Genomic DNA, 26,960 nt, shown 5'->3' with positions numbered 1-26,960 from the left:
AAAAAGGGACTGTTGGGTGGAGAGTAATGCTAGGGGAAAGCGCTCATAAGATAACCATGAGCTCCAGAGAGGGAGGATGGATGGGCATTTCCAGCTACTGTGTGACTCTGGAATTTCCCATGACTGCCAAGTCTCTGAGTCTCTCATCTCCCAGTCCCTGACCCTCTATCTCTGCTACTGCTCATCTGACTCCTTCAGTTTTTTCCCAGCCTCTTTCCAGCAGGTAGGAGCTGCCACTGCTACTCCAAGCCTCTAGGGGGTGTAATTTGTCTTTAAGTTCCTGGTGGTAGTGGTGATTTTCCTTAGTGCAATTGGGGATAAGATTGTGAATTTTCACGAGGAGCTTTGGTGGTAATGTAATGCAGAGGAGAAAAAAATGTTATTTTACAAGCATGTTGGAATTGTTTGAAACAGTGAAAAAATGCAAACAATAAGGTGGCAAAACCAAACTATGGTGTACTGTGCAACCATTTAAAAGAATGAAGTCATTCTCTATATAGTGACATCAGAAGGGGCTCCAAGACATTAAGTGGAAAACAAAAACAAAAACAAAAAGTTTCAGAAAATGTGTACAGTATGATACCACTTATGTTAACATACAAAATAAAACTGGAGAAACTTAAAAAGCTTGGAATGATTATCTCAGGAGAAGAATGTAATGGGGAGAGAGTAAAAGGAGAAGTTATACTTGTTAAAATACTTGTATTGTCAAACAGTAATAAATAAAACCGGCTGCAGTTTGAGTCTGGTGTCTTGGGAAGATGAACAAATTCCACTGAGAGAACTGCTCTCTTGTTTAGAAAAACAGCCTGGGGGGCTCCCTGGATGTGGTCTGGAAGGAAAGAAGCAAGGTAGCAAGGTTAAAAAAAAAGGTCTGAATAAAAGAACAGACCTCTGTGAAAAAAAAGTCCTGGCAGCTGCAGAGGCGGGGTTTTAGAATAGATGGGAAACGGCTCCTAGGACTGAGAAGGGATCCAGTATTTGGTGGGCAGCTGGAGCCTGAGGAGAAAGGTAGCAGGGATGGCAGAGGAATTTTGAAAGATAGTAGTGACCTATGTTTAATTGTAAGCTCTTTTCTGGATGTAATGTGTTGTAATTTCTCTTCATGAAAACAAATTTTTAGTACAAGTCTGTTATTACGCAACAGCTTTGGGTGAGCAAAACTTGGTCCCTGAAGGCAGAGGGGCAGTGTTCGGCCTAAGGTGAAGTGAGAACAGCAGTGGTTGGAAGCCAAGTGACTTCAAAGAGCAGGATACAGCATAAACTGACTTCAGAGTGGACATGAGATAAACCCCAAGGGAAAAGTGACCCTGGAAAGAGGGGGAAATATTTGGGTTTAGTAAAAAACTAAGGGAAGGCTTCCTAAAACAAGAGCCAACCAGCACCTGAGATCTGCAGATGGGCTGAGGAAGGAATGGGGAGATGGGCTCAGCTTCTAGGCTTTGGGATCCCCATTCCTCTCTACCCCTCAGACATAGCAATTGACATTCCACTCTAAGGCACCTTCTTCTCAGCCTGGTTCAGTGTTTAATGGGACTTCCAACCATCTCTCTGGGGTTCTGTTCTTTTATCCCTGCAGCTATCCCCTAGAATACCTGGAGCCTTCTTGGACTCAGAGATATCTCCTAGAGTTTGGGGTCCTGCAGAGAACTGTAACTTCTCTCTTTGCCTTGCAGGAGATAAGGTGCCTGGCAGTGCCAACGACTTGGTAGCTTGAGTCTTGAAATCATCTAGTCTGAGTTGGTTTATTTGCGGCACTTCACTATAGACCCAGCCCAGAGCACCTTGTCCACTACCCACATCTCCCTCACCCCCCGGACACACTCACCCAGCTTCACTTGGAGCGGGGATGGTTTGTAATTCATGGCTACTGACTCACCCTCCCGGGCGTCACAGTCTCCGTCTGAGATGGAGGCGGCGGCTGGGTCCTGGGGAGAGAAAGCAGAGATGAGGAATTGTTAGGAAGTGAACACCGATTGCTGCTCTCAGCCCTGAAGCTGGCCTTCCCACTTGTCCCCTGGGCCTCTGAGGGCATTCGCCCCTGGAAGCAGTCAGGAGATTCAGGGAGGAAGGGGCAGACCCATCTACCCTGGGAGAAAGACCCTGAGCTAGGTAGAAGAGTCAAGGATCTTAGCCCCACAATACGCACCTGGGTGTCTGTCTTCAAAGTCCTGTGTGATATAGCCTATCCCAGAAAGCCCACTGCGATTCCTTAAACCCATAGGACCACCTACTCCAACCTCCCATACTAGTTGCCCTGTTTGTCAGAGTCCTTCCTATGTACTTGATTGGAAAAGTTTTTCTAGGTTCCTGTGAGTTTAAGTCTACATTAAGGTCAGAGTAAGTGCCCCCTAAGACAGGCCTTCTCCCTTTGTTTTCCCTAGCCCTGGACAGGTCTCTTCACAGGATCCAGAGAACTGACTGGCCAAGCCAGGCCAGACTTCAAGGCTGCAGCTACTGGATAAAAAGAGTTCTCACGAGGACCTCTCTATTTCACAGATGAGTGTTAGGGAGTGTCTTCTGGAGAAGCCAGAAAGGTTAACTGGGGATGGTAGATGAGAAGATAAATAATGACAGGTCAGTTGGTGGCCAATTAGTCCTGTATTGCTCAGTAATCTAGCCTCACTATTCCCTCTAAAATACCCCAAACCTCTGCTACAAGATCCAGGGTCCTGGCCCACCCTGCCTCAGTCAGTTGGAAAAGGCTGGAGTCATTCTCCCCGAGAAACTGATGACCTATCGATATGGGTGCTGCCATTGTAGGCATCCGCCTAGGACCACAGAGTGGTAAGCCCAAGGTCTGAGGTCTGCAGAGTGGATTCAAGGTTATGTCTGTTCAACCTCTGGGAATGCAGAGAGCAGACAGACAGGCAGGTAGAATGCTCCAGGACTGGCCCCACAGTGTCAGGCCCCCATCTGAGTGGCTGCTGGTGACCCAGCAAGGGAAAGATATATAACTACTATGGTGGTTTCTGTTCCCTTAAGAATGAGGCAGTAGGAATGAAAATATGCTTGTCATTAAAGGGACAGAGAAAAGTCTAGAATGTTTGGGAGGAAAATTATGACTTTACCTGTGTTCCTTCAGGCAACGCAGAGGGCAAGGGCCTGGGTGGGCTGTGTTGCTATGGTTTGTGAGTTCTTGAAGGTGGAACCTGGGCTTCTGTCCTCTGCTCTGACTCCTACGCCTTAGCTGGGCACAGCAGGAGGCTCTGCTCAGAAAGGGTCAGGTGCTGCGGTGGCTGCATCTCAGGTAACTTCCCATGCTACAAGCCTTTCCAAAACCTTCATCGTCCACCTCCCTGTCTCAGATCCTCCTTGGGAAGACTTGTTACTGACAGCACCTGTCCCCTGCAGACTTGAAGAAGCAGGCCTCTAGTGGCCCTTACCTGCCTCTCTGCCGCCAAAACAAGCATTACCCACAGGAGAGGGAGAGACCTGACAGTGGGATTCTGGCTGTCCCCTTAGGCCACAGGAATGGCTCACTCCATAAGTAGCCTGAGGGAGGGTTTCTTAAAGGGCGAAACACATTAACATCCCTATAAGACCTTACCAAGAAAGTATTGGCACATTTTCACTTTCCTTTTATCATTACTTTTTCTCATTACTTTTTCTATAGCATTTATCATGTCACACATACTACATCTATTTGGAAATGGTTTTCTCTGCAGACTTTTAGGACACTCATTTCTGTCTTCTCCTACAGCCCTTTATCTCCTCTGTCTCCTGCCTTCAGTCCTACTCTCTCTCTTTGGGGAACCCTGATATCACTTACAGTTTGGATTAACATGTTTACAGTGGTGATTTCTAAATCTATGGCCTTCTAATCATGCATCTCCTCCATAACTACCCCAGGAGTCCTCAACCCCCAGGCTGTGGACTAGTACCAATCCATGGCCTGTTAGGAACCAGGCTGCACAGCAGGAGGTGAGCAGCAGGCCAGTGAACCTTTATCTGTATTTGCAGCTGTTCCCCAGCTCTAGCATCACTACCTCAGCTCCACTTCAGATCATCAGGCATTAGATTCTCATTGGAGCACTGGTCCCTGGTGCCAAAAAGGTTGGGGATCGCTCTACCCCATCCATCCCATGGAAGTGTTAAGCCTCACTGTTCTTTTCCTGTGCTGATTTTTAAAACACAAGCTCTCAGGCATTTGGGGCTAACTTTTCCCTCCTCAGTACAGATGAGTTCATCAGAGTTTCTTCTCTCAGGCTGGAGGTACTTGGCAGCAATGGTAACATTGGAGGGAGACTACAGGAAAGACAAGGCCTGGCTGGGGACTGGAAAGCTGTTGAGCAACTCTGGTCACAGGGACCCACATGTGATCCTCAAGGCTACAGGGCAGGTCCTGGTGCCATTTGATCCCTGACTGAAACTGCTAGTCCCTTTGGGTCAAGAGCCATGGTGCAAAGCCCTAGACTGAGAGGTCTCTTGCAAAGCCCACCATTCAGCATCTCCCCTATCACTGTCCATGAGAGAAGACCATCTTAGTGGCAAGAACAAAGATCTCTGGCACTGTGCCTGCAAACTCAAGCCTTTACTATGGGTTTCCTATCTGTCTTCCCCGAGAAATGCAGCCAATGCACCATGACAATCACATGGAAATGTAATCAGGGAAAGTAAATGTGAAATATTCATGAATATAAGGATCAGAGAGGAATCCAGGCAGAAGGAAGCGTCGGGTTCCAAGAAATCAGGGAGAATTTAAAATATCCTCTCAAGGACATCTGACAGGAGTTAGATCTGGTAACTGGAGTGGGGATTATCAAGATTATTAATAAACACTCAGCAGAGACAGACATTGAAATGCATCTCTAATAACAACCCATGTTTCTGCAACTCTTCAAATGAATTTTCCAACTGCAGAAATGATTAATAGCCCAGTCTCACTGTTTCTGGGACAGGATATATAGGCTAATGGCCAGTGCAAAGCCTATATAACTAGAAGAAGGAAGAAGTGCCAGAAGAATCCTTAGAGTTAGTTGGTCCAATAATTTTCATTAAACTGTGTTCTCTGAATCCTGAACCTTAAGCGGGGCTGAGTTTAAGAAGGGAGCAATAGGAGGGGGTCTGGCTTCCCTTCAATCAGAGTAGATTCACTTTTATTTCATTTATATATCCTTTCCACAAGATTTTGGTTGGAGAAACTGTTCTGTTCCTTAAAAAAAGGTTAAAATCCATTGATTTTATCCAATCTGGTCTTTAAAAACTTATTATAGAAATTATTAAACTTACACGAAAGTAAACAATATAGTGAGATCCTAGGTAATTATCATAGCTTCAACAAATATTAACTTTCCATTGTTTTTATAAATCCCAGCTCCTCCATTTACTACCTGTGTGATCTAGGCTTCAGTTTCCTCATCTGTAAAATGGGACTAATAATGTCAAAAGTTCTTGTGAGGTTGAAATGAGTTAATATACGTAAGCACTTAGAATATACTAAGTATAGTACCTATTGAGCACTATATCTATGCTAGCTATAAAGTACAGGTTCTGTCAGGCCCACACAATCATGGACAATGTGCTCTTGGAGTGATTGGCCCACAGTTACAGCCCCAGCATCACATAGATTGGGGCCTGGCTCATGTAGGGAGGTATCTGTGGAAAAGATGCCCTCTTCACAGGTCGAGGACAAGCTTGATCAAGGAGGCATTCTTACTCTTCTCCTCACTCCACTATACTGCATTTCCCTCACTTATTTAACAACGATAGGCCTGGGGCTTATAAAGGTAAATAGAAAACAGGCCCATCCTTAAGGAGCCCCCAGTAATTATCAATAAAGGTAATAAGAGCCATAGAAAAGAAGAGGGAAAGTGACAAAGAGAGGGTGGTCAGACAAAACTTCACAGAGGAAGCCATTTCAAAAGATCTCAAAACATCAGTTCACCGGTCAGCTTAAGAGGAAAGAGAAAGGACATTCAGGGAACATCTACAAAGACTCAGAAGCATGAAACTAGCATTGCATATTCAAGGAATAGTGAGTATTTTGTTATAGTTGAAACCTAGAAGGTATGATGAAAAGCTGCAGGAAATAAAGTCATGGGGGCAGGAAATAAAGTCATGGGGTCAGCAGGGCTCAGATCATGGTGGAAGATGAGCCTTGATTTTGTTCTTTACCCAGAAGATAATGGGGAACAAATGAAGCCTTAAGCAGGAGAGTAACATGATCATATTTGAGATGTAGAAGGACCTCTGATAGCCATGTGGAAGATGGATGGCAGGGGAATGAGGCTGGAGGTAAGGATAACTAGGAAACTACTGCAACAGTGCCAGCAAGAGATGACAGGGACTTGAACTAAGCAGAATCAGAAGATAAAAGGACAGAAAAGAGGATGTTAAAGAGGGTAGAATTTGGCAGACTTTAGAGATAAAATGTAGAAGGAGGAGTCTGGACATTCCCAGTTTTCTGTCTGGGGAAATTGGGAAAGGGATACTAATTACTAAGACAGACAATGCAGGAGAAGGCAGAGCTACACTGCCAGACAAACCAGATGAGTTCAGTTTGGGACATGTTAAGTTTTGAAGTGCCTTTTGGACACCTGGATGATATCATTAGTTAGTAGCATTTGAAGTTTGGGATTTCAGGTGTGGGCCGGTTGGGATAGAAGCCACAGAGGGAGAATAAGCCCTCTCGGAGAGACTGAGCAAGTGAAAAAAAGACAAGAACGAAGATGGAGCTCTGAGGTACATCCAATCTTAGGCAATGAGCGGAAGAAGGAGACTAAACAGAAGCGGAAAGATAAGATGTAGGAAAAGATCTAAGAAGTCATTCTAGTAGTGTTTCAAGGTAAAAGAAATCAACAGTGTCAAATAAATAGGTAGGTGCATAAGATGAAGATAATATTTAAAAATAAGAAAGGCAGCTTCAGCAAACAGTTTTAATTGAAGGGTAGGAACAGTGCCCAAATTATAGGAGATTTAGGAGGAAATAGGAGATGAAGAAGTAGAGATGGAACACAGGCTATTCTTTCAAGGAGCCAGAGTAAGAAGGAAAGAAATGAGAATGAATGACAGCCAGAGGGGGCTTTGGAGTTGAAGGATTTCTTTGGAGCTAGGGAACACCACTGTTCTAGACTGAGGGGAAGGAGCTAGGTAGAAAAGGAGATATTTGGTGGGATATAGTCTTTGAGGAGTCAATAGGATATGGAACCAGCACCTTGGACAAGAAGAGGAAGGTTTCTTACTGAAATGGAAGGGAAGTCAGGATGGGTGGGGAATGCAGATAACGTGGAGGTAGAAAGGTGGTGGAAAGTTAAAGGAGTTCATTCCTAAAAGCCTAGTTAGGTAAAGGAAGGGATTGAATACTAAGGGGATGGGGGAAAGAGGGATACTTGGTGGCTGGCCTGAAATGGAAGGAGATCAGACTGGCTGGACTCCCAGCTACAAATTCACCCACCCTAGATCTGGTCCCCAGCATGAAAGGCGCTCTCCGTGGTGCTGAACAATTCTGCCTTTGTCTTGTGACCTGAGCATAGATGATTCAGGGTAGAGACATGATTCGATTTTAGCTTACCCACAGGAAAAGCAACCACTGTCCTCACCTCCAAGCATCAATTCTCAGGAAGATAGAAATTGAAATGGATTTAGAATGAGGTATGAAAGGGCAGAATGCTTGTACAAACATTATCTAAATTTTCTTTGCTGAACACACATGAATTTTCTTCTAGTTTTAGAAGGGAACTGGAAGCAGTCCTGAATTGTGATATGCTGAAAGGCTACTTCTAGGATAGAGTCATGTCTATGCCCTGTTCAGTTCCCTTGGGCAAAAGCAGGAAGCAGGACAGGCCTAGAGCAGGAATAGGGCCAGGAAGAAAGACAGTGCTGATAAGGAAATAGGAAAGCAGGGAAGACCTGGAGCTCAGGCTACTCTCTGACAGGTGAGTGTAGTATGATAGGGTATCAAAGACCAAGTCTGTTTCTGTCACAATTTGTCCAGAGGTTAGCTCAGAAACTACAGGGAGCTGTGGTCCCTGTCCAGGGTTATGTCACTCTCCCAAAACATCTTTCAGCAGTAGGTGGGGATAAGCATGTTTAGATATTATATTTTAGAGACATATGCAGAAAATATAACTCAATGCCTTTATATCCAATGTCCATGGCTGGGAATATTCAGTAGCAATCTAGGCATTGGTTAGACTTCTACTTGGTAGATGGCTGTTCCTTCAGTCTCTAAGGTATTCCCATCTATTTCTGACTCCATACCTCAACAATGAGAATCATTTGGAAAATGACAGTTCTTACTCTGTGGTATGACCTGAAGTCCTGAATCCAATTGTTGAGCAGCTCCCACTTTTATTCCCCACCTCCCCTTTTCCAGGATTTCTCTAGGAGCTGCCTGCAGGCTTCTATCCTTTTGGGACACATTAAGACTCTTAGGGGTCTCATTTATAGGCAAGGACAAAGACCTGTCATAGGGGTAAGGTCTTTGGGGGGAGATCTGGAGAAGAATCATGGAAACATAAGGGAGACAGTCTCTCTAAGTGTTGTTAGTGGCTATTACAAACAGGAGAAGAACAGAAAAACTAGAGGAAAACCTGTGAAGCCTAAATTTGGGAGAAGGGGCAGAGGATCCTACCTAGCTCAGGGAAGCCTTTTTCATTAATCTAAATCCCCTCAATCTTCTAGGGTTTTCTTTAAAAGAAGACCAATACAGAAAAGTCAAAACACCGAGTGTCCACTTTCTTTCCAGCACTGGACTTAGTGCTGGTAGCAGAACGCAGAAGAAGAAAGCACTCTTTCTTTATACACATCACACTTCTGCAGGGCATTTTGGGACAAAGTAAAGTTCACTGAAAAAAAGTAGAGAAGATTCTTATGCTAGGGCTAAAATTTGAGACTGCAAATTGGCCCTGTAAGTTGCTGGGGATTTTCTATCTCCTTAAGCAGTTCCTAGGATAGCATTCACTACCAAAATCAAGCACCACCAAGCTTTAGTATCTTTATGGTGGCTGTCATTGGGAGAACCAAAATGGCGGAGGGTGCTGCTGATCCCAGGTCTAGCAACAACTGTAGCCACAGCAAATTTAATAGATGTCTATTATTAAGTAATACATGCTAAAACTTTTAAAAATAACCTTAAGTTTCACCACCTTGAGACAACCTCTGTTAATGTTCTAGTATATTTGAGTCTTGTGTGTGTACTACAGTAGCAACACTCTGGGGTTTCCCTCTCTGGGATCTGGTGCTGCTCCTGTCCTCCTGGTCACAGAGGTGGGCCTCCAGGTACCATGCTGGTTCTGTGTGGTCCCATCCCTGCTTGGACAAGCTAAAGCCAATCAGAGTCTCCTCAGAATTGGGAAGCGAGACTAAGGGGAGATATAAAGCTCAAGACTCTGGATTAGATAACAGAGAAAGCCATGGGACAAGGAGAAAAGAATAAAGCTGATGTTCAGAAAGAAGCAAACACAAGAGATAGAGAAAATGCTCCCTAGATTTTAGGCTCTGGTTCTAGAGCTTGACCTACCCTTCCAAGGCCTGCCTACATGCCTATCCTTAGACACTATGAGAAACCGTAATATTCTTATAGTCTAGTCTCCTTTTTAGCTTAAACTAGCTTGAGTTGGATTTTGTTCCTGTAATCAGAGAATACCAACTAATACACGTGTATAGAACATTTAAATAAAAACACACTATATCTTAGATTCTGTATTTTTAAAAATTAGTATTAGAACATAATCAACTTCCCATATTTTTACAGAATTTTGTAACCCTCAGTTTAATGGCTGTATAATATCCATAGAGGAGATGTACAGTAACTTTTTAACCATTCACTTATTTTAGACATTCAGGTTAGTTACCAATTTTCACTATTATAAATAACACTACACTGAAATCCATATATATATATTTGCATTCAGGATAATTTCCTACATCAAGTAGAATTACTAAGTCAAAAACATGAGCATTTTGGGGATTCTTGATACATATTGCCAAACTGTTTTCCCAAAGGATTGTTCCCATTTACAATGCCTCCAGTCATGACTGAGAGCTATAGCTGATTTTCAACATTTTATTTTTCACTGTGTGCCAGGGAATTTCAGGTCATCACATCTATCCATCATCTTCCAAGAGAGAGTTCTGCTCTAGTCTCTATTTACTTGGTTCCTTCTGGGGAATTTTCAAAAGAATAGAATTTCCTCTGGGCATCATCTGCCAGACAAAATACTCTTGACTTCAGGCACCAATTAAAAACAAAATGAGGGAAGACTTTGTTACACTGAAGCTTGAGAAAGGCTCTAAATGGAGTACTAGTACTGCCTGGTAGCTGGCCACCATTCTTCAGCTGGTCCGAGGCCTGTGCTTGCACGTCACCATAGGAACCATGACTGTAATTGCAGAGCCAGGAGGCAAACTTCACAGAGTGAGTCTCCCCTGCTTTCAGACTTGGGGTAGGTGAATTAGCCAAGATGGCTCTGGAGTTATCCCAGTAGGAGTGGCAGCTCCAACTGCCTTACCCATTATTTAGTTTTCAAAAATAGCTACTCAGAAATAGAGAGAGAAAAGAATGGTAAAAAACATGAAGCTAGTACTAGGATGGCAAAGAATTGGATTCATTTTTGAAATGGGGATACAAGGTACCAGTGAGTTTTTAAAAAGATTTAGAATCCTACTCTGCCCTCATGGTTAAGACTGCTTGTCCTAGATCGGTGTTCTGCTATTCATTCCTGTTCCTATTCGCCTGGAAACTATATAACCAGAAAGCCTTCATTTGGGATATAGAACAAATACTTCAACTCAGGGACATCCACTATTAGCATCTGTGGCTAGGGGATAAGCCTCATGGCCCAGGAGGCAGGAGCCAGAGCCAGAAATTGAGAAATCTTAATTCCTTTGGGAAGCCTGGCTTGGCCTAGCCCCTTCATTCCCACCCTTAAGCTCATTCCCCTGAGCCAGATGTTGAAGAGGCTCTTGTTCTACCTTGAACCCGCTAGAGACACATATGTTGGCCTATACAGTGACCTAACAGGTTTTTGAGCCCCATATCCTGCCACTCACCTCCTATTTCAACCTCTTTAGGAAAAGACCATCTTACTTAATAGAGAAAGGGATGAAGGTGTAAACTACTTTAAAAATAGATTGACAATGGTAAAAATGGTAAATTTTATGTTATGTATGTTTTACCACAATAAAAAAAAATGAGGGAAAAAGGTTGATTGGCAGGGCATGAGGCATGAGAAAATGGTGTGAGTGAGTGGTGGAGAGGAAGCAGTCCTTTATCTTCTTTTTTTTAAATTCAGGTTCAGCCAACAGACTTTGGGGTTGAGGCCTTTCATATGAGAAAAGAAATGATTCTAAAATCAAGGAAGTTGGAGGGGCTGGGGGATTCTGGGTTGAGTTTCTTGAGGCCTTTTACTGCCCCTTAGAGAGGGCCCAGAGAAAGGGAAGAAAGGAACCAGATGTTCAGGGCTAACAGATCTTTCCATTTCCTTCCAGGATGTGGATTCCAGTTCCCCAAGATAAGGAAGGAGGTATAAGACACCGAGGAGAGATGCTGCCCAGGAATCTTTGATAAAGGGCATTTGTTTGGAGAGTCCTTGAGACTGAAGCTGAAGCAGGAGAAATGTTAGCAGACACTGACGTTTGGTCTGAACCAGACTTACAGATCCCCATCTAGATCTTAGCCCTAAATATCACTTGAGGATTTTGGTAATTCAATTACTCAAGAAACTGCTCCTGGCCTGCAGTGGTTCATGAATCTTTTGGACTCCTTGATTTCCCAAGAGAGCAAAGTAATAATCTGGCAGCCTATGGGATGCTTTCACAGAGTGGCCATCTCTGACTCCTTTCCTCTAGCCTTGGAAGAGTAGAGTTACTTGTCTGCAATGGAGAATGGACTTGGAAGACTGGTATCAAACAGCTTCTCTGCTTTGTGGCATTTTCTGTCCTTACCCTTCCCCTTCTTTTCAGCCTGTTCTAACTTTCTAACCTCCATTATGTCTAGCAAGCCCCACTTTTTGCTCACAAAGACAACTTACAGCACTGAAGCTCAGCTCTCTAGTCAGAGCAGTCTCCTAGTCTTTCCTTTTGTTATACCAGTAATTAAACATCGGTGAACTCACCAGGTGTTAAAAAAGCTTGATATTCACTGAATACCAACAAGAGGCAGGCAGGGCACAATGTGCTTCTGGAGAGAGAAAAACATCAAGACCTGATTCTTGCCAAGAAGATTTTAAGCTAAAGTTAGGGAAATAAGAGGCACACTAACTAGCATATTTAAGAGAAAGAGGAGTTTTTTTTGATGGCTGGTCAGGCTTGGGCAGGAGCCTGGTTAAACCAGAAGTCCAGGTATTAGGTAACTGGGTACATTGGCAAGAGGATTTAGAGCAATGACTGGCTCAGCTCTGGGGCTAGGACCTTATCTTACTACTTTTAGTTGTTGCTGCTGCTACAATCCCTCTAATCTTCCATGGAGCACTCAGTCCACCCTATTTTTGGTGGGTCAAATACAGAAATAGAGTGGGCTGAGTATAGCAGGGGCTTTTCTTTACTGCTGAGAGGCACAAACAAGTCTCCCACAGAGGAGGGTCAAGAGGCTCTAAGTGAGTGGCTGGGAAGTGTTCTTGTTGGGAGGGCAAACATGGATTCAGAGTCCTAAGAGTGCTAAGAGAGATATGGTAGCTCTAGTGAAACAAACTCTCACTGCCTCCAACCGAGCCTAGAGCCAGCAGTCACTCTCATCAGGTCTGTTTGTATAGCAGGGAGATGAATGCTAAGGACTCCTGGAGGCTCAGGGCCCAGTCCTAGAGTGAAGGAAGTCAGAGAGGGGGAGGAGAGGGTTAACGAAGTCAGTCCTTGCACCTTGTTTGGGGTGGGGGGTGGTGGAGAGAGGGAGAGAAGTACTAATTGCTGGTTATGTATCTCTCCAGGGAAACAATACTCATCTATTAAGCTAGATGGTTCTGGGATCCCTGGCTCGGGGAGGTAGAGAGATGTTTCCTGCCCACCTGTCACTCTCTGGCTGGTATAGTGACAGTGACTAGCTAACTCAAGGGTACAACCTTATTCCTGAGGCATTTATAGGAAGAGGCCCTGAAACAACAAAAACCAACACCCACCCAAAGAGCCCCACTACAGCTCTGCAGCCCACACCTCTGACAATACCACCTTTGCTCTGACTACAACCCCTACTCTCAGCTCCTTCCTACCTGTGCAGCCTTCACCTCTTTTGGACAGCTCTGATACACCTACACAGCCTACAACCCACATACCTGCTAAGCTTATCTATGTGTCTCTAGGATGGTGCTTTTTAAACATTAATATGCATACAAGTCACCTAGGGATATTGTTTAAATGCAGATTCTGATTCAGTAGGTCTGGAGTGGAACCGAATCCCTACATTTAATGCAAGGTCCCAGGTAATACCAATGCTTAGAACTGGGACCACACTTTAAATAGCAGGGATCTAAGGCCAGCCCTTCTACACCCAACCCACACTATCCCAAGATAGCACCTCAAAGAGCTCTCTGCCCCAGCTTTAACCTGGTTAAATCCTTAGTGTGAAAAGAGGACAATGGTTTGGTGGGGAGCCACCCAAAGCTCATGTTGAGGAGGCAGCTCTGTTAAGAGCTCTGGCTGGGCCCGGGCAGGGAGTTGTTCAGAACAACTTTGCCCAGATGTGATTCTTCTGGAATTCATCACTTAGATAATATTGCTTAAACACCTGCTATATGTACAGCTATGGTGCTTTACATACATTATCTCATTCAGTCCTCCTAAAAGACCAAGTAAAGTAAATATCATTCCCATTTTAAAAGTGAAGAACCAGGTTGTATAAAGTAATATGTTCAAAGTCACACCTTGAAGTACCTGGTGGACTAGGATTTGAATCTAAATTGTTCATTTCTTATATCCCAAGCTCTCCTCAGAGATATCAGATAAAGTAGGCATTTGGATGCTGGTACTAGTCTAATCACGTCTCCAGTGCTCAGCATACACTTGGAACTCCTCTTCAGAAAATGGCATGGATGCTTTCTGATCACCAACGTCTTGCTCAATGAGTTCTCCATAGGAGGAAAATATTGGAGCCACTGAAGCAGTCAATAACTCAAGATGCAGAGAGAGACTGGCAGGAAGCAGCAAGCAAGAAAAAGCATTGGGAACTCAAAGTGCTGAGCCCAGGAGAGAAAAGCAGAGGGTATACGAAAAAAGGATGAAAAGTCTTAGCCGCCAAAATTCAGTTCTAGTCCCATATTTTAGGGGCACTTATATTTTAGGTATTATAATGGGTGCTGCAGATATGAAGATAATATGACCTTTGCCCATGAAGAGCTCATAGGCCAGTGAGTAAAGCAAACACATAAGCAGATACTTTTAATAATATGCTAAGTGCTAGAACAGAAATTTGTATAGAGTGTTGTAGGTACACAGAAGCACCTATTCTACCCTCGGGAATTAGGGAAAACTTCTCCAAAGAAAGCATGAAGGATGAGTAGTAGGCATGAAGGAAGGTAGAAGTGAACCAGATGAAGAAAGGAATAGGAAATGAAGTGAAAAGAAAAGAAAAAAGTGTGGGGAGGAAGACATGCATGATTACATATATAGCAGACAAAAGGATTAGCTTGATTTTGCTGGAATGTTAACTGATAGGGGGTGAAGTGGCAAGTGATGAGACTAGAACAGGAGGAAGGCTTAATATCATGAAGGGCTTTGTAAGTCATGTTCTGGGCTTAGGACTTTAACTGGAAATAATGGGGAGCTATTGAAGGATTTTAAGCCCGTTGTCAGATTAATAGAGACAGATCACTCTGGAAGCAGTGTGGAGAGAATGGGAAGGAATGATTAAACTGTAGGCAGGAAGACCAGATAAGAGGCATTGCAACAGGTGATTAAAGCTTGAAAAAGGCAGTCAATGGGATTAGAGAAAAGGGGATGGAGAAGAAAAACATATCAAGGTCAAACTGCCAGGGTGCAGCAGCTGACTGGATCTGGGTTTAAGGGAAAAGACCCAGGCAAAGATGACTCCCAGGTTTCCTCCTGGTTCAGGAGAGTGGGTGAATTGTGATGCCACTAAATGAGACAGAAACATAAATTAGAGTAAGTTCTAATGCTTTTGTTTTGTGCAGGGGTGTGTGTATGTCTATATATATATGAAAGGAAGGAGGAAAGAATTCGGGAACACCAACACTGAAAGGGTAGGCAGAAGACTGACAGCTGTGGTCAGATAGGCAGGGGACCAAGGAGAAGCTGGTGTCATGGATGTCTGGGAAGGACAAGGTTTTGAGAAGGATAATGTAAGACAGGGAGGAACCAAAACCAGAGTTCTGGAAGGGCTCTCACATGACAGGAGAGACTAAAGGATGGTTGAGGGTGGAGAGAAAGAGCTAGCAGAGAAAGACCAGCTGTTTGAAAACATCAAGAAAGAGAACTCAAGACATAGTGTTTGTTCTCTGGTTTGCTGATATTTCAGCAAAAATTTTATTTTGTCCTCAACAATTATGAGTCTGGTCCTTGGGAAGCTTGAGACTCCCCACAGAGAGAAGCCTTCTAGTAGAGAAGTCCAGTATGGTCCAGAGATCATGGAAGGTCTGCTATTTCTTAAGAAGAGTGGGCAAGGGTGGGCTGAAGCCAAGCGGGGCTGACCAGGGCCTGGTGAACCTCAAAGTAACAGCAAAAAGAGAGGTGGGTAGTTCTGGCTGCATCACTGTCCCCTGACTTAGCCACAGATCATCCTCCACAGGTAATGGCAAAAAGCAGCAAAGACCCTGGGCTTCTAATCCTTGGTGCAGGAGGCCTATGTAGACCTAAATGATCTGGAAATGTAGGACAGAGGAAAGCAGTCTGCATGGAGACTTTTCTAGAACCTGGAACACCTGCTCCACCAACTGTGATCATCCAGCAGAGGCTCAACCTGGGACCCTATACTCCAAGTGATTGCGATCATATGGCAATCATGACATCTCACTTTAAAAACTGTCATTAATATTTTTCTGTAAAAACAATTAAAATTAAAGAATCACTTGACTTCATTATTAATCTATCCCTTAGGTATAGTAATAGAGCCTGTAACTGCAATGCTTCCACTCTGAGAAAAGTCAAGAAATGTGCAGTTAGAGTTGAGGCAGATCCTAGTTCTTCTGTCTCCTGCATCCAAACCCCAGAACCTATGGGTGAGTGGGCAGGGCACCAAGATACAGGAAAGCCAGGTTTGCATTAGTGCAGAAGATTGGCAACTTCAATGAGGTTAGACTGATTTCTCCCAAAATCTTGACCTTGGGGGCTTACTGCTTTTTGAGAATATGTTTTGGGGATGAAGAGGCTGTATTTGGCTATTTACAAAAATAGATCTGGAAATGCTGCCATAGTTGAATGAATGTTTTATGCTATTTAATGTATTCAAAATAATCTAATAAGCTGCAACCTTTTTTCTTTTTTCTTTTTTGCTGTGAAAGGATGCTCGTTCTATAGAGTTAAATCTTGGTTACAATTAGAAAGGAAACTCCAAAAGTTCCTATGTTTCCTGGCAGGGGAACAATGCTTTCTCTTCACTCCACAACTGTGTAGCAGTCAGAAAGTTACAAGGCCTCACATCTGGGCTTCAAAGAAGCATAGAATAACCATTTCCAGGCATATTTGTTTTTTTCATATGGACACCTAATTTCACAAGCAATAAGAACCTGCCTTGTTTATATCGTGACTTCTACTCTCCCCTACTCCCTTCTATCTTTCTCTCCAATGAAAACATGAGCATTGGATCCTCAGTGATTTTATCCTATTCCAGTGTTTAGGAGAGTAATTTTCAATTCTTTGTTCCATCTAGGTGTGAACAAGATGAGTTTTCTCTCTACAGATAAGATTTGAAAAGAACCCCAAAATCTCAGATCCCAGTTTACACTCAACCCTGGACTGCTCTGGATCCTGTGAGAATTTTGCCACCCACCCCCTTCTGGCCCAGCTCCAGCTAGCTGCAAATTGTCTGGATCAAGCTGCTTCGACACACTGATGTTATCGGCCTCGCAGTGCCTGAAGCACGCAGATAGGAACAGGCAATGGCGCCGTCTCACCGGATGTAGTAATGTAATTTAGTTTCTGAAATCCAAGTATAAAATCTTGAAAGCTGACTTTTTTATCTACCTCAGGAGGGGGATGATGTTGTGGAATTCCCAGTGGAACCATCTAAATAGGAAATGGCTTCTGTCATGTATTAATAAACAGTTCAAAGCAATGAAAAACATACAGAGAAGTTTTATAGGGGAAGTAAGTGCCTAGTCTGTATTGCCTCTGCCCTCCTTTCTCCTCTGAGCTGTGCTGCCAGGTGAGGACCACTCCATCATGGCAGGTCTGCTATTTCTTAGGAAGTGTGGGCTAGGGTGGGCTGAAGGCGAGGGAGGTTGACCAGGGCCAGATGGCAGCCCTGGGATTAGAATTCATGGGCCTTTCTCTCTAGCCAGATGCTCCCACCCATGTGTGAACCCCAGTCTGGGGCTAGAAGCACCTCTCCTGACCATTCCTGTCAGAGTTCCCTGTGCTAGGGAGATGGAACAGGCACCAGTCTCCCCTGGGGGCAGGCCATGGAAGTTTGGGTGGGTCTCAATTAGACCCTTTTTTTGAAAGGATACATTCAGACTGAGCTAAGAATGGTGACAAAGAAGCAATCGCTTGCCTTCCCTTCCATTTCCTCAACCTCATCTCAGTGCATGCTTTCCCACCTTACTACACTTGGTATCACCAGTCTTCTTTGCTCCTGATGGAGTACCAAAGTCTTTCTCACCTCATGGCTAGGTCTTACTTGTCCTTCCAGCCTTGGCTGACACATTACCTCTTGAAAGCAGCTTTCTATCAATAACAGGCTAGGTTAGGCACTTCTATAATATATTCTCACAGTCCCTTCCCTCCATACATTTCTTTCATGCAGTTGTCAAATTTTACTTAAATGATTAATATATAATTTATGTTAATGTTCATAAAGGCAGAGACCATGCTTGTCTCTACTCTGTTCTCCCAATGACTAGCACAGAGAATAGAGGGTCATAATCTGATAACAGACAAATAAATTTCCTTCTACTTGTTTTGAAGCCACAGCAAGTTTCTGTAACAGAGATGTACAAAAGGCCAGTGGCCTGTCAGGCCGTGCCAAGGCCTTGCCTAATGGTGTCCCAGACAGATGTTGCATTATGTGCTCTTTGTAGCACCACTCTATTGATGTAAGCCTCTGACCAGGGGCTGAAAGAGTACCTTTCAGGTTGTTATTTTGGAGAACAGCCAAAGTAGAAGTCCCCAAAACCTTCACTCACTCACTTACTTGAAGGCTTGGCCTAGTTAAAACCCCACGTAAGGTCCATAGCCAAAGCGGCAGCTCAATGCCAGGTCAACTTCTCATGAGGACTGATCACTAGCTGAGCAGACAGAGCTTTCCCTGTGACTCAAGCAAGGGTCAGGCTCCGATTCTGCTTGCAGATTAGACATAGATTCCCACTATTAAATGAGTAAGGCCCAACTCTTATAGTCAAGTATTAAAGAAATAGGCAGCCAGCTTGAAATGCAAACCACCAGAAAACCCTTTGGAGGGAGATGGGGTGTGGCTGCTCTAATCTTTTGTCTCTTCAGAGTGCTTTTTGACAATGTGGGTCTTACAAGCATTTTACCAGGCATTGTCAAAGGCAAGGGAGCTCTTGGGAGTTCAGACATAAGGGCAAGGAGATGGCAAAGGAAAACAAAGAAACCTCCCTGAACAGTAAACACAACATCCGACTGGAGAATAGGGCCTGTGGATTCCAGTTTTGCCTGTGAATTGCACTGACTTTGAGTCTAGACAGGTCATTTCACTCTCTGAGTTCTCAGGGCTATTTTTATTCGGGCCCTGAGATTCTAGAAAGAGCCTTCAGGGCAGAAAGTAAATGAGTTGTCCCAGGTCAATGCCAAAAGGCAGCCCTGGGATTAGAATTCATGGATCCTTCTTTCCAGCTAGCTGCTCCTTCCCCTGATCCCTGAACTGTTTCTTCTTCTGAATGTATTCAGAAGGATTGTATTCAATTTAATAAGCGATTGTGGTCACACAATCACTGCTCCTAAATAAAACAATGACAACAGAGCATCTGCTGTAAGGAAGGCAAACATGGAAGTTGGGCACCTTTGCTCCTCATAGAACAGACCAAAAGCAAGCTCTGGCTGAGGTTGGGCCTGTTCTACTTCCTCTGAGCATCTTTCCATCCATAAATTAGTTACTACATTGTTAATGCTCCCATCTCCAGGAGTGCTAGCCAGTTATGCCTCTTCAGGTGGGGTGGGGGCCAGCCCTAATCCTTTCAGCCCAAATTTTGACAGGTCCACTCATGGATTAGCAAACATCAAACATGATTTTCTCTTCTCTGCCCTTCCCTGTCCCACTATGACTGGCTGGTGCTAAGAGAGGGAGCCTGCAGCTACTCTCTGGTGGTTTCTCTATTGCTTTAGCACCTGTTTCTTTGACGAGGAAGTTCTTGGCATATAATGGCCTTTGGGCTCACATTGTCTTCAATAAGGGACTCAAGAGCCTATAAGAGATGAAGAAAGCCTTGTACAAGGCCTACAACAGGGCTGCTTGGGAGGGATGGGATCTGAGTGATTTCACTCAGCCTCAACCCAGGCAGACTTACCTTCCTCCTCACTCACCAGCCCAGGCAATCAAAGTGAGAGCACAGTAATCTCATTTGCTGGTTCCGATTCATTTAGCCGTGGAAGAGGCCCGGAGGTAAAAGAGGTAATTTCAACTAGAAAATCCAATCCCTAGAAGACGATTATGATTTCTCTGCCCTTCCAGACTCCTAACATACACCACTCCTCTAGATGACTTGGGGAAATTGGGAAGGAAACTCCTCCTTTACAGTGCTAATTTAACTCCTCTGTCTAGGGGCCATGTGCATGGCTAGGGTGGGAGTGGGAGACTATGAGGCTCCAGACTCTCTAGTTTCATTTCTGGTTCTACTTGCTACACCTGACCTTTTCCATCTTATGTCAATGTCCTTTCCATAAAGAAATGATGTTTTTAAATCAAGTGTACTCCCAATGCCAGGCTGAAGGTAAAGTGATGGCTCATGCAAGATTCCAGTGTCAGTGCTCAGTGCTTCCCCTTAGTTCCCCTTGCCTCATACTCCTCATTCTCAGATTGAAGAGGGGAGTGCAGAAGTTGTAGAGACAAAGGCTCATTTCATATTTCCTTGTTCTACTACTTTTACCCTCTCCCCAGAGTCCTACAACTCTGAGGTATCAGGGTGTCAGACCCTGGCTGGGGACAGCTCAGGAGACGACATGGTTATTTTGAAAGTTTATTTCACCTTCAGAGTGATGGTGACCTCAAAAGAGTTGTCATGCTAGATGTGTGTGGGAGGAGATGGGGCAGGGGCTGGAGGGGCTAAGGGGGAGTCCCTGGATCCATGGGGCTTACCTTGGAAAGAGAAGAGGGCAGGCCTGTTCACAGCTAGAGACATGTGCAGGAAGGCTGTTCAAAATTAAATAAGCAAGGGCCTAAGGACCCAGCCATCTAAGCTTTTCAGAACTGGTAGGGACAGGGCTCCTCTAGGAGCTATCCAGGGTGCTGAACTATCTCCACCTGAAGACCTTGGCAGCTTTCGACAAGAGCCCCACCTGTTTGTTAACGCCAAACTTAAATGGCGCTGGCTCCTCTCGGCTCATCCCTAATACCAACTGCCTGCTTGGACCATGTCCTGCATGGCCTGAAGTAGCTCCAGAATGACTCCAATTATTCTCTATGGCTGTAGCCTGGGCTTCATGCCAGCAGCCTGGCTCCCTGGCCAGATTTGCCAGATTTTCAGCAAAGGGTGAAGTTGAGGATCTCAGTGTGTGTGAAAAATACCTTCTAGTACCTCTGGATGCTCAGGGCTAAATGGGCCTGGCTCAGGGACAAGGTGGCCATAGGGGAGGGAGAGAGTTCTCCATGTGGCATATCTTCAGACAGCTCCTCCCCTCACCTCAGTGGCAGCTGCACACATGTGCTCACACAAATGGACGAATGCATGCACACACACATGCTAGATTCTCCATCCTATCACTGCAGAGCCTATATTGCTGCAGAGAAGTAGTATCTCCCTTGTCTGCATTTGAGCAGAATGCACCTGCTTTGTTCCTAACATGAATATCACAGAAATTTAGCAAAGAACAGCCAAACTTCAAACTTATATAAATAAAATAAAATATTGATTTCTTTTTCTGAATTCAAGAGGAATATACAGTGACTGTAAAAAAGTCCAGATAAGCATAAAAGAGTAAAAAAAAAAAAAAGAGACACCCTTAATCCTACATCCAGAGCTGTATCCCATGTTAATCTCTTGGCACATAGCCTGGGTCCTTATCTCTGTGTGTGTGCATGTGCACACACACATGCATACGAGTGTCAGTAAGAGGTGTGGTGCCCTGGTTAAAAGTATTTGTTTTAGAGTAAGTCCTATTTCTGCCATTTACTTATCTGTGTGATCTTGATCGAATGGGTCTGTTTTTCATCTTTAACATGAGGAAAATAATAATACCCATCTCATAGGGTTGTTGGAAGGCTTAAACAGGGTAATGCATACATATAAAATGCTTACCACAGTCCCTGGCATGTGGTAAGCAGTTAATAAAGAGTAGCTTTTATTACACATACATACACCTCCACAGAATTCATTCTGTAATATCGTTTAATGCCTAGTTTTAAAACATGGATTATTTTCCACCTCAGATAAAAGGTAAAGGGAGGATGAATAAGCTCAGCTTATTTCATCTCCTGTCTGGCCTAACTTTCTAGGCCATAGTGGACATAAGCTTGGACTTGGGAAACAGAATGGCCTCCTAGCTCAGGAATCAAAAAAACAGTCCTTGACCCAGGGCTTCTAGCTTTCAGCCTGAGTTCTGCAGCCAGGGGATGGCAGGGGCTTCCTTTTGGTTAAGGTTCTCTCATCTTCTTGAGCTTTGGGCCCCAGCCCTTTGACCAATTTGCTCTGGCCAGCACTTTCTGCCTCTCTGCCCACTTTCCTCCAGGCGTTCCCTCTCCTTGGCACTCGCACAAGTCCATATGCTTGGCTTGGGTAAGCCTGCCTGCTCACTGTCTAAGTCCTAGCCATTTGCTTCTTATGTCTACCATCCCACCTCTCCATACCTGTTCTACAAATACTGTTCTCTTTGAGGTTGGTACTGAGCTCCCACTTAAAACCCAATGGTCTTTTCTCAGGTGATCTTCCATCACCTTCCGGTATCATTGGACAGTGCTGACCAGACCTTTCTTTTTAGAAATTCTATTTTCCCTTGGCTTTTATAAAAATATCCTATCCATCTATTTTGACCACCCTACCTACTATTCCTCTGCTCATACTCTGGACATAGATCCTCAGTGTGGTCACTGGCTCCTTCCACATGCTCTCTCCTCACATGTGGAAATATAATATTAGTATAAACTTATTTCAAGTAATATCTCTTTGGATTTTACTCTCAAATCTATATCTCTAGTTCTGACCTCTCTCTTAATCTTTAGACCCACATTTCCAATGGCCAACTACTTTCACTGATGTCATACCCCTCCTCCAGTCTACTTCTTTCTTTTAACTACCCTTATCTTGTTAATAGCACAAACCATTTTCCAAGTTAAGCAAACTAAAAAAATAGAGGGTCATTTTAAAAACTTTTAATTTTGAAATAATTTTATATTTACAGAAGAGTTACAAGGACAGTGCAGAGGGTCCTTGTATACCCTTCACCCACCTTCCCCTAATGTTAGCATCTTACATAACCATGGTACATTGATCACATCTATACTATTCACTGAACTACAGACTTTATGCAAATTTCTGCATTTTCCCATTAATGTCCCTTTTTCTGGTCCAGGATCCATATTTCATTTCATCAGTATGTCTCCATGCTCTCCTTAGTTTCTCAGTCTTTTCTTGACTTTCAAGTCCTTGACTTGTCAAAAGTACTGGGCAGACATTTTCTAGAATGTTCCTCCAATTTGGATTGTCCTGATCTTTTCTCACAATTAGCATGAGGTTATAGATTTGGGGAAAGAATACTATACAGGTGATGTGTCTTTTGCATCACAGCATGTCAGGGGGTATATGACTTATTGTTGGTGATGTTAACTTAAATCACTTAGGGTGGTGTTTGCCAGGTTTCTCTACTATAAAGTTGCTATTTTTTTTTTCTTGTTCTGATCATATTCTATTAGTCAGAAGCAAGTCACTAAGTCTAGGCCACAATCATGGGAATGAGAATTAAATTTCACTTCATAGAGGGAAGAATATCAAAGAATTTGTGGACATGTTAAAACTACCACAGTAATTAATACATATTTTGGTTGAGATTCTTGTAGGCTATGCAAATATCTTCTTTTTCTTTAAAGTTTTACTCATTAGTTTTAGCAATCAGTGGATCTTGCCAGCAGCAATTATTACTATAATGTTTTACAGATATTTAAAAATTTTTCCTCATTCTTTCTATAAACTTTTAAATAAAATTTAATTTTTAATACATAAAAATATAATTCAAGAGAAGAATTTGTCCCTCTCTCAGTTTATTTATTCGATCATTTATATATATAAGTATGGATTAATGTATATTTATTTTCTAATTCAATACTATCGTTATGTATTTTGTTGTTCAAATTGTTCCAGCTTTGGCCACTAGGGGCCCTTTCCAGTTGGCTCCTGTCTCTTTTTCTGACCTGCCTAGAAGGTCATTTTGACCCACCTCTTTCCCCTTTATCCCCCTGAGAAGTTAATCATGATCTATTTTTATTAACTTATTTAATTTCTGACAATTATAAGAGAGAAACAACATCTAATTTTTCATTAAGACTTTCTTAAAGAGCAGTTTTAGGTTCACAGCAAAATTGAGGGAAAGGTACAGAGATTTCCCATAATACTTCCTGCACCCACATATGCATTGCCAGCTTCACCCATTATCAACATCTCCCACCATTGTGGTATATTTGCTACAACTGATGAACCTAGTAACAAATCATAATTACCTAAAGTCCATAGTTTACATTATGGTTCATTCTTGGTGTTGTACATTCTAAGGGTATCATACAGAGTATTTTCATTGTCCTAAAAATCCAGCATCCATTATTTATCTCAATTTTACAGAGAAAAGTTGACACTCTGTAAAGCTGAGCAGCTCCCCTGAAGTCACCTAGCCAGGACTTGGTCCCAAATTTCCTGACTCCTTTCCTATTTCACCACACAAAAAAGCCGCACCGAAAACCACAATACAGTGAGCAGCAACACTCATGGGAGGGAGGCCAGAAGCCAAAAAGAACCACTCAGAATGCTGACACATCAGTGACTGTGGGGAATATGAGAATAATTTTGTCCCTTTGCTTCTCTTTTATGGTGAAGGTGAGACTGCAAGAGATCTCTAAACAGGAAATAAGAGACAGGAATGTATCTGATCAATGTGGATGGCTTTCTATTTCCAAAGAAATGTCCTGCCTCCCAAAAGCTACATGATTCTACAGAACTTGGGAAGGAAGTGAACAGAATTGAGTCAAATGTGGCCAGTCAAAGCTGGTGGTGCCAGGCAGGAATGAGATTGGCCAGACAAGTGGCATAAAGGTATCTGATAGCATTTATAGCCAATTCATCTCACTATCGTCTCCTGATTGAAAAATATGGGAATTATAAGGCAAATCTGTGTCTCCTGAATAGGTATGATATGATACAGTAGAAAGAGAACAATTTTAGATAATTTGTTTCCTAAAATGGAAAAATATATAATTAGAAGAAAAGTAATATTGGTTTGTCATAACAAATTCAAACACACAGAGGTGAACAAATTCAAATACATAAAAGGTCATGAAAGTTCTCCTGTAAGTCAGAATAATTATTAGTTAATTATATATTCTCAGACTATTGAAATGTATAATTGTATATATAAATTGAAACATACTGAATCAGATCATACATATTCTAAATATATGTGAAAATGGCAACTTTTATGTTACATGCATTTTAGTACAATGAAGATATATCCTGAACATCTTTTCATGTCAATCCGTATTAGATCTCACCTCCTTTTAAAAAGCTTCCTATATATGTTGTGGGATGGATGTACCATGATTTATTTAATCGGTCCCCATTGATGGAGATTTATGTTGTTTGCTTTTTTCCCATTCACTATTATAATGTTGAAGGGCAGCTATTATAACTATTGTAATGTTGTGTCGTATTTATTTACAACTATTATAATAGCTTGCAAAAAAAATTCTGTATACATTTGTCTATTTCTTTAGTTTAATAAATTCCTAGAAGTGGAATTGCTGAGGAGATCAATGGGCATGCACACATTATGTTGCCAGTTTTCTTTCCAGAGAGGCTATGACAATATATATTCTCACCAGTGGGGTGTGGTGGGTACTTGGTTTTGAAGTCACAAAGACCTGGATGAGTTCTAAGGCCAGCTGGTTGTTTGACCTTTGGCAAGTTACCTTTCTTAATGTCCCTTGCCTTTACATGAGTGTAACATTAACTGCTTTGCAGGGCCAGTGTTAGAATTAAATAAAATAATGTATGCAAAATGCTTTGCAGTACGCCTGACACATATAGCAAATGCTATCTGTTTTTGTTTTATGTTGCTCTCGCCTCATTTACTTTGTTTCCATCTAGTCTAAAGTATTCATCAATCCCAATTTCTCTAGCCCCCAAAAGGAGCCTGGGATACTAACTTGAGCTTTTCTAATCAACAGCAAGAGATATTGCCTTCTTACTGAGTCTGAGTTTCCCAGGAAAGCCTCAAAGCCAATTTCCAGAGTCCTATCTTTAGTGACTAAATCACAAAGAGACAAATTCTCCTCCTCTCAGTAATCTTTCCTAGTATCTGAATCAGGACATTTTTACTCCCCAGGACACTGCTGATCAGGCCATTTCAACAGCTGGTCCTTCTGGTCTTTAAAACGGCACATTTTATTAAGCCCTGAAGGCTACAAAGGGTCCATGAAAAACAGATGGGAGACAGACTATGAGACACATGTACCCTGGGACAATGGGGAGTCCTGATTGAATTCTCTTCCCTATGTCCTTCCACAGGCCCGCCCCAACGCAGGAGGGCTGGAACTCGATCATGGCTTCTTGATTTAAGTTCCAAAAAAGAACTCATTTATGGTTGAAATTAACCAGGACTCACTGACAGAAGGCTCTCAGGGACAACTCTCCAAACTGCCAAGAGGGGGCAGTGTAGTGTTATGATTAAGAGCATGGGCTTTGACTCCACATCTGGGCTTTGAAACTGGGCTTTGCCACTTATTATTTGCTGTGTGACCTTGGATCTCACTTGCTTTCTCTGTAGATTAAGGGTATAGCTTCTTCATATGTGTGTCCAGTGGCAGACACACAGTAAGTACTCATAAACAGGACACATATCTGCAGGGTATATAGTTGAATATGATAGCTATGACCTGAGGTTACCAAGTAAAGGAGATAAAAAGACTGAATTTATTCATTTCATTCATTTATTCAACAGTTATCTAGTGAATATTTACTATGTACAAGGTACCTTACCAGGCAATGGAGACATAATGGGAAATAAAAATAAATATGGTCTCTGACTTCATGAGATTTGGCTTTCAGAAGAACCCATGTGAATAGAATAATCATAAAAACATATATAAAATTATAAATGTAAAAAGTGTAATAAGAAGGCCACCAACCAAGTCTAGAGTTTAAGGAAAGCCTTCTGTGATGAAATTATAGCTAAATTAAGATACGAAGGATGAGTGAGAGTCAACTGTAAAAAGGTAGAAGATGAAGAGAAACCATTTCAGGCAGAAGGAACACGTGCAAAGCCCCTAAAGCAGAAGGGAGTATGAAACATCAGAGAAATGGAGCAAAAGTCAGTAAGGTTGGATGCAGTGATGGGGGTTAATGTGGTATAAGATAAACAGGAAGGAGAGGAAGGCAGGAGCTGGACCACATAAGGCCTTGCAGGCCATGTTAAGGATTTGAGTCTTTATAGTAAGAGCAAGGGGGAATCCGTTGAAACATAAGGGATTATACTGGGCATTC

General features: G+C 42.9%; 1 protein-coding gene across 7 annotated transcripts in view; it reads right to left on the bottom strand.

Moving 5' to 3' along the window:
* Positions 1 to 26,960, bottom strand: part of FAM219A (family with sequence similarity 219 member A) — a 46,101-nt gene that overhangs the window by 5,297 nt on the left and 13,844 nt on the right. For 4 of the 7 annotated variants that reach the window (XM_015592687.2, XM_006916047.3, XM_015592686.2 and 1 more), the window contains exon 2: positions 1,829 to 1,928. In XM_015592687.2, coding sequence (XP_015448173.1) covers positions 1,829 to 1,928 — 100 coding nt within the window. The remainder of the gene's footprint in view (positions 1 to 1,828; positions 1,929 to 26,960) is intronic. The other 3 variants (XM_006916045.3, XM_006916044.3, XM_025049728.1) reach the window with 1 other exon arrangement.

The sequence above is a fragment of the Pteropus alecto genome, unplaced genomic scaffold, assembly GCF_000325575.1.
Source record: "Pteropus alecto unplaced genomic scaffold, ASM32557v1 scaffold206, whole genome shotgun sequence".
NCBI classification, from domain to species: domain Eukaryota; kingdom Metazoa; phylum Chordata; class Mammalia; order Chiroptera; family Pteropodidae; genus Pteropus; species Pteropus alecto.
This window is presented reverse-complemented; position numbering and strand designations above follow the sequence as displayed.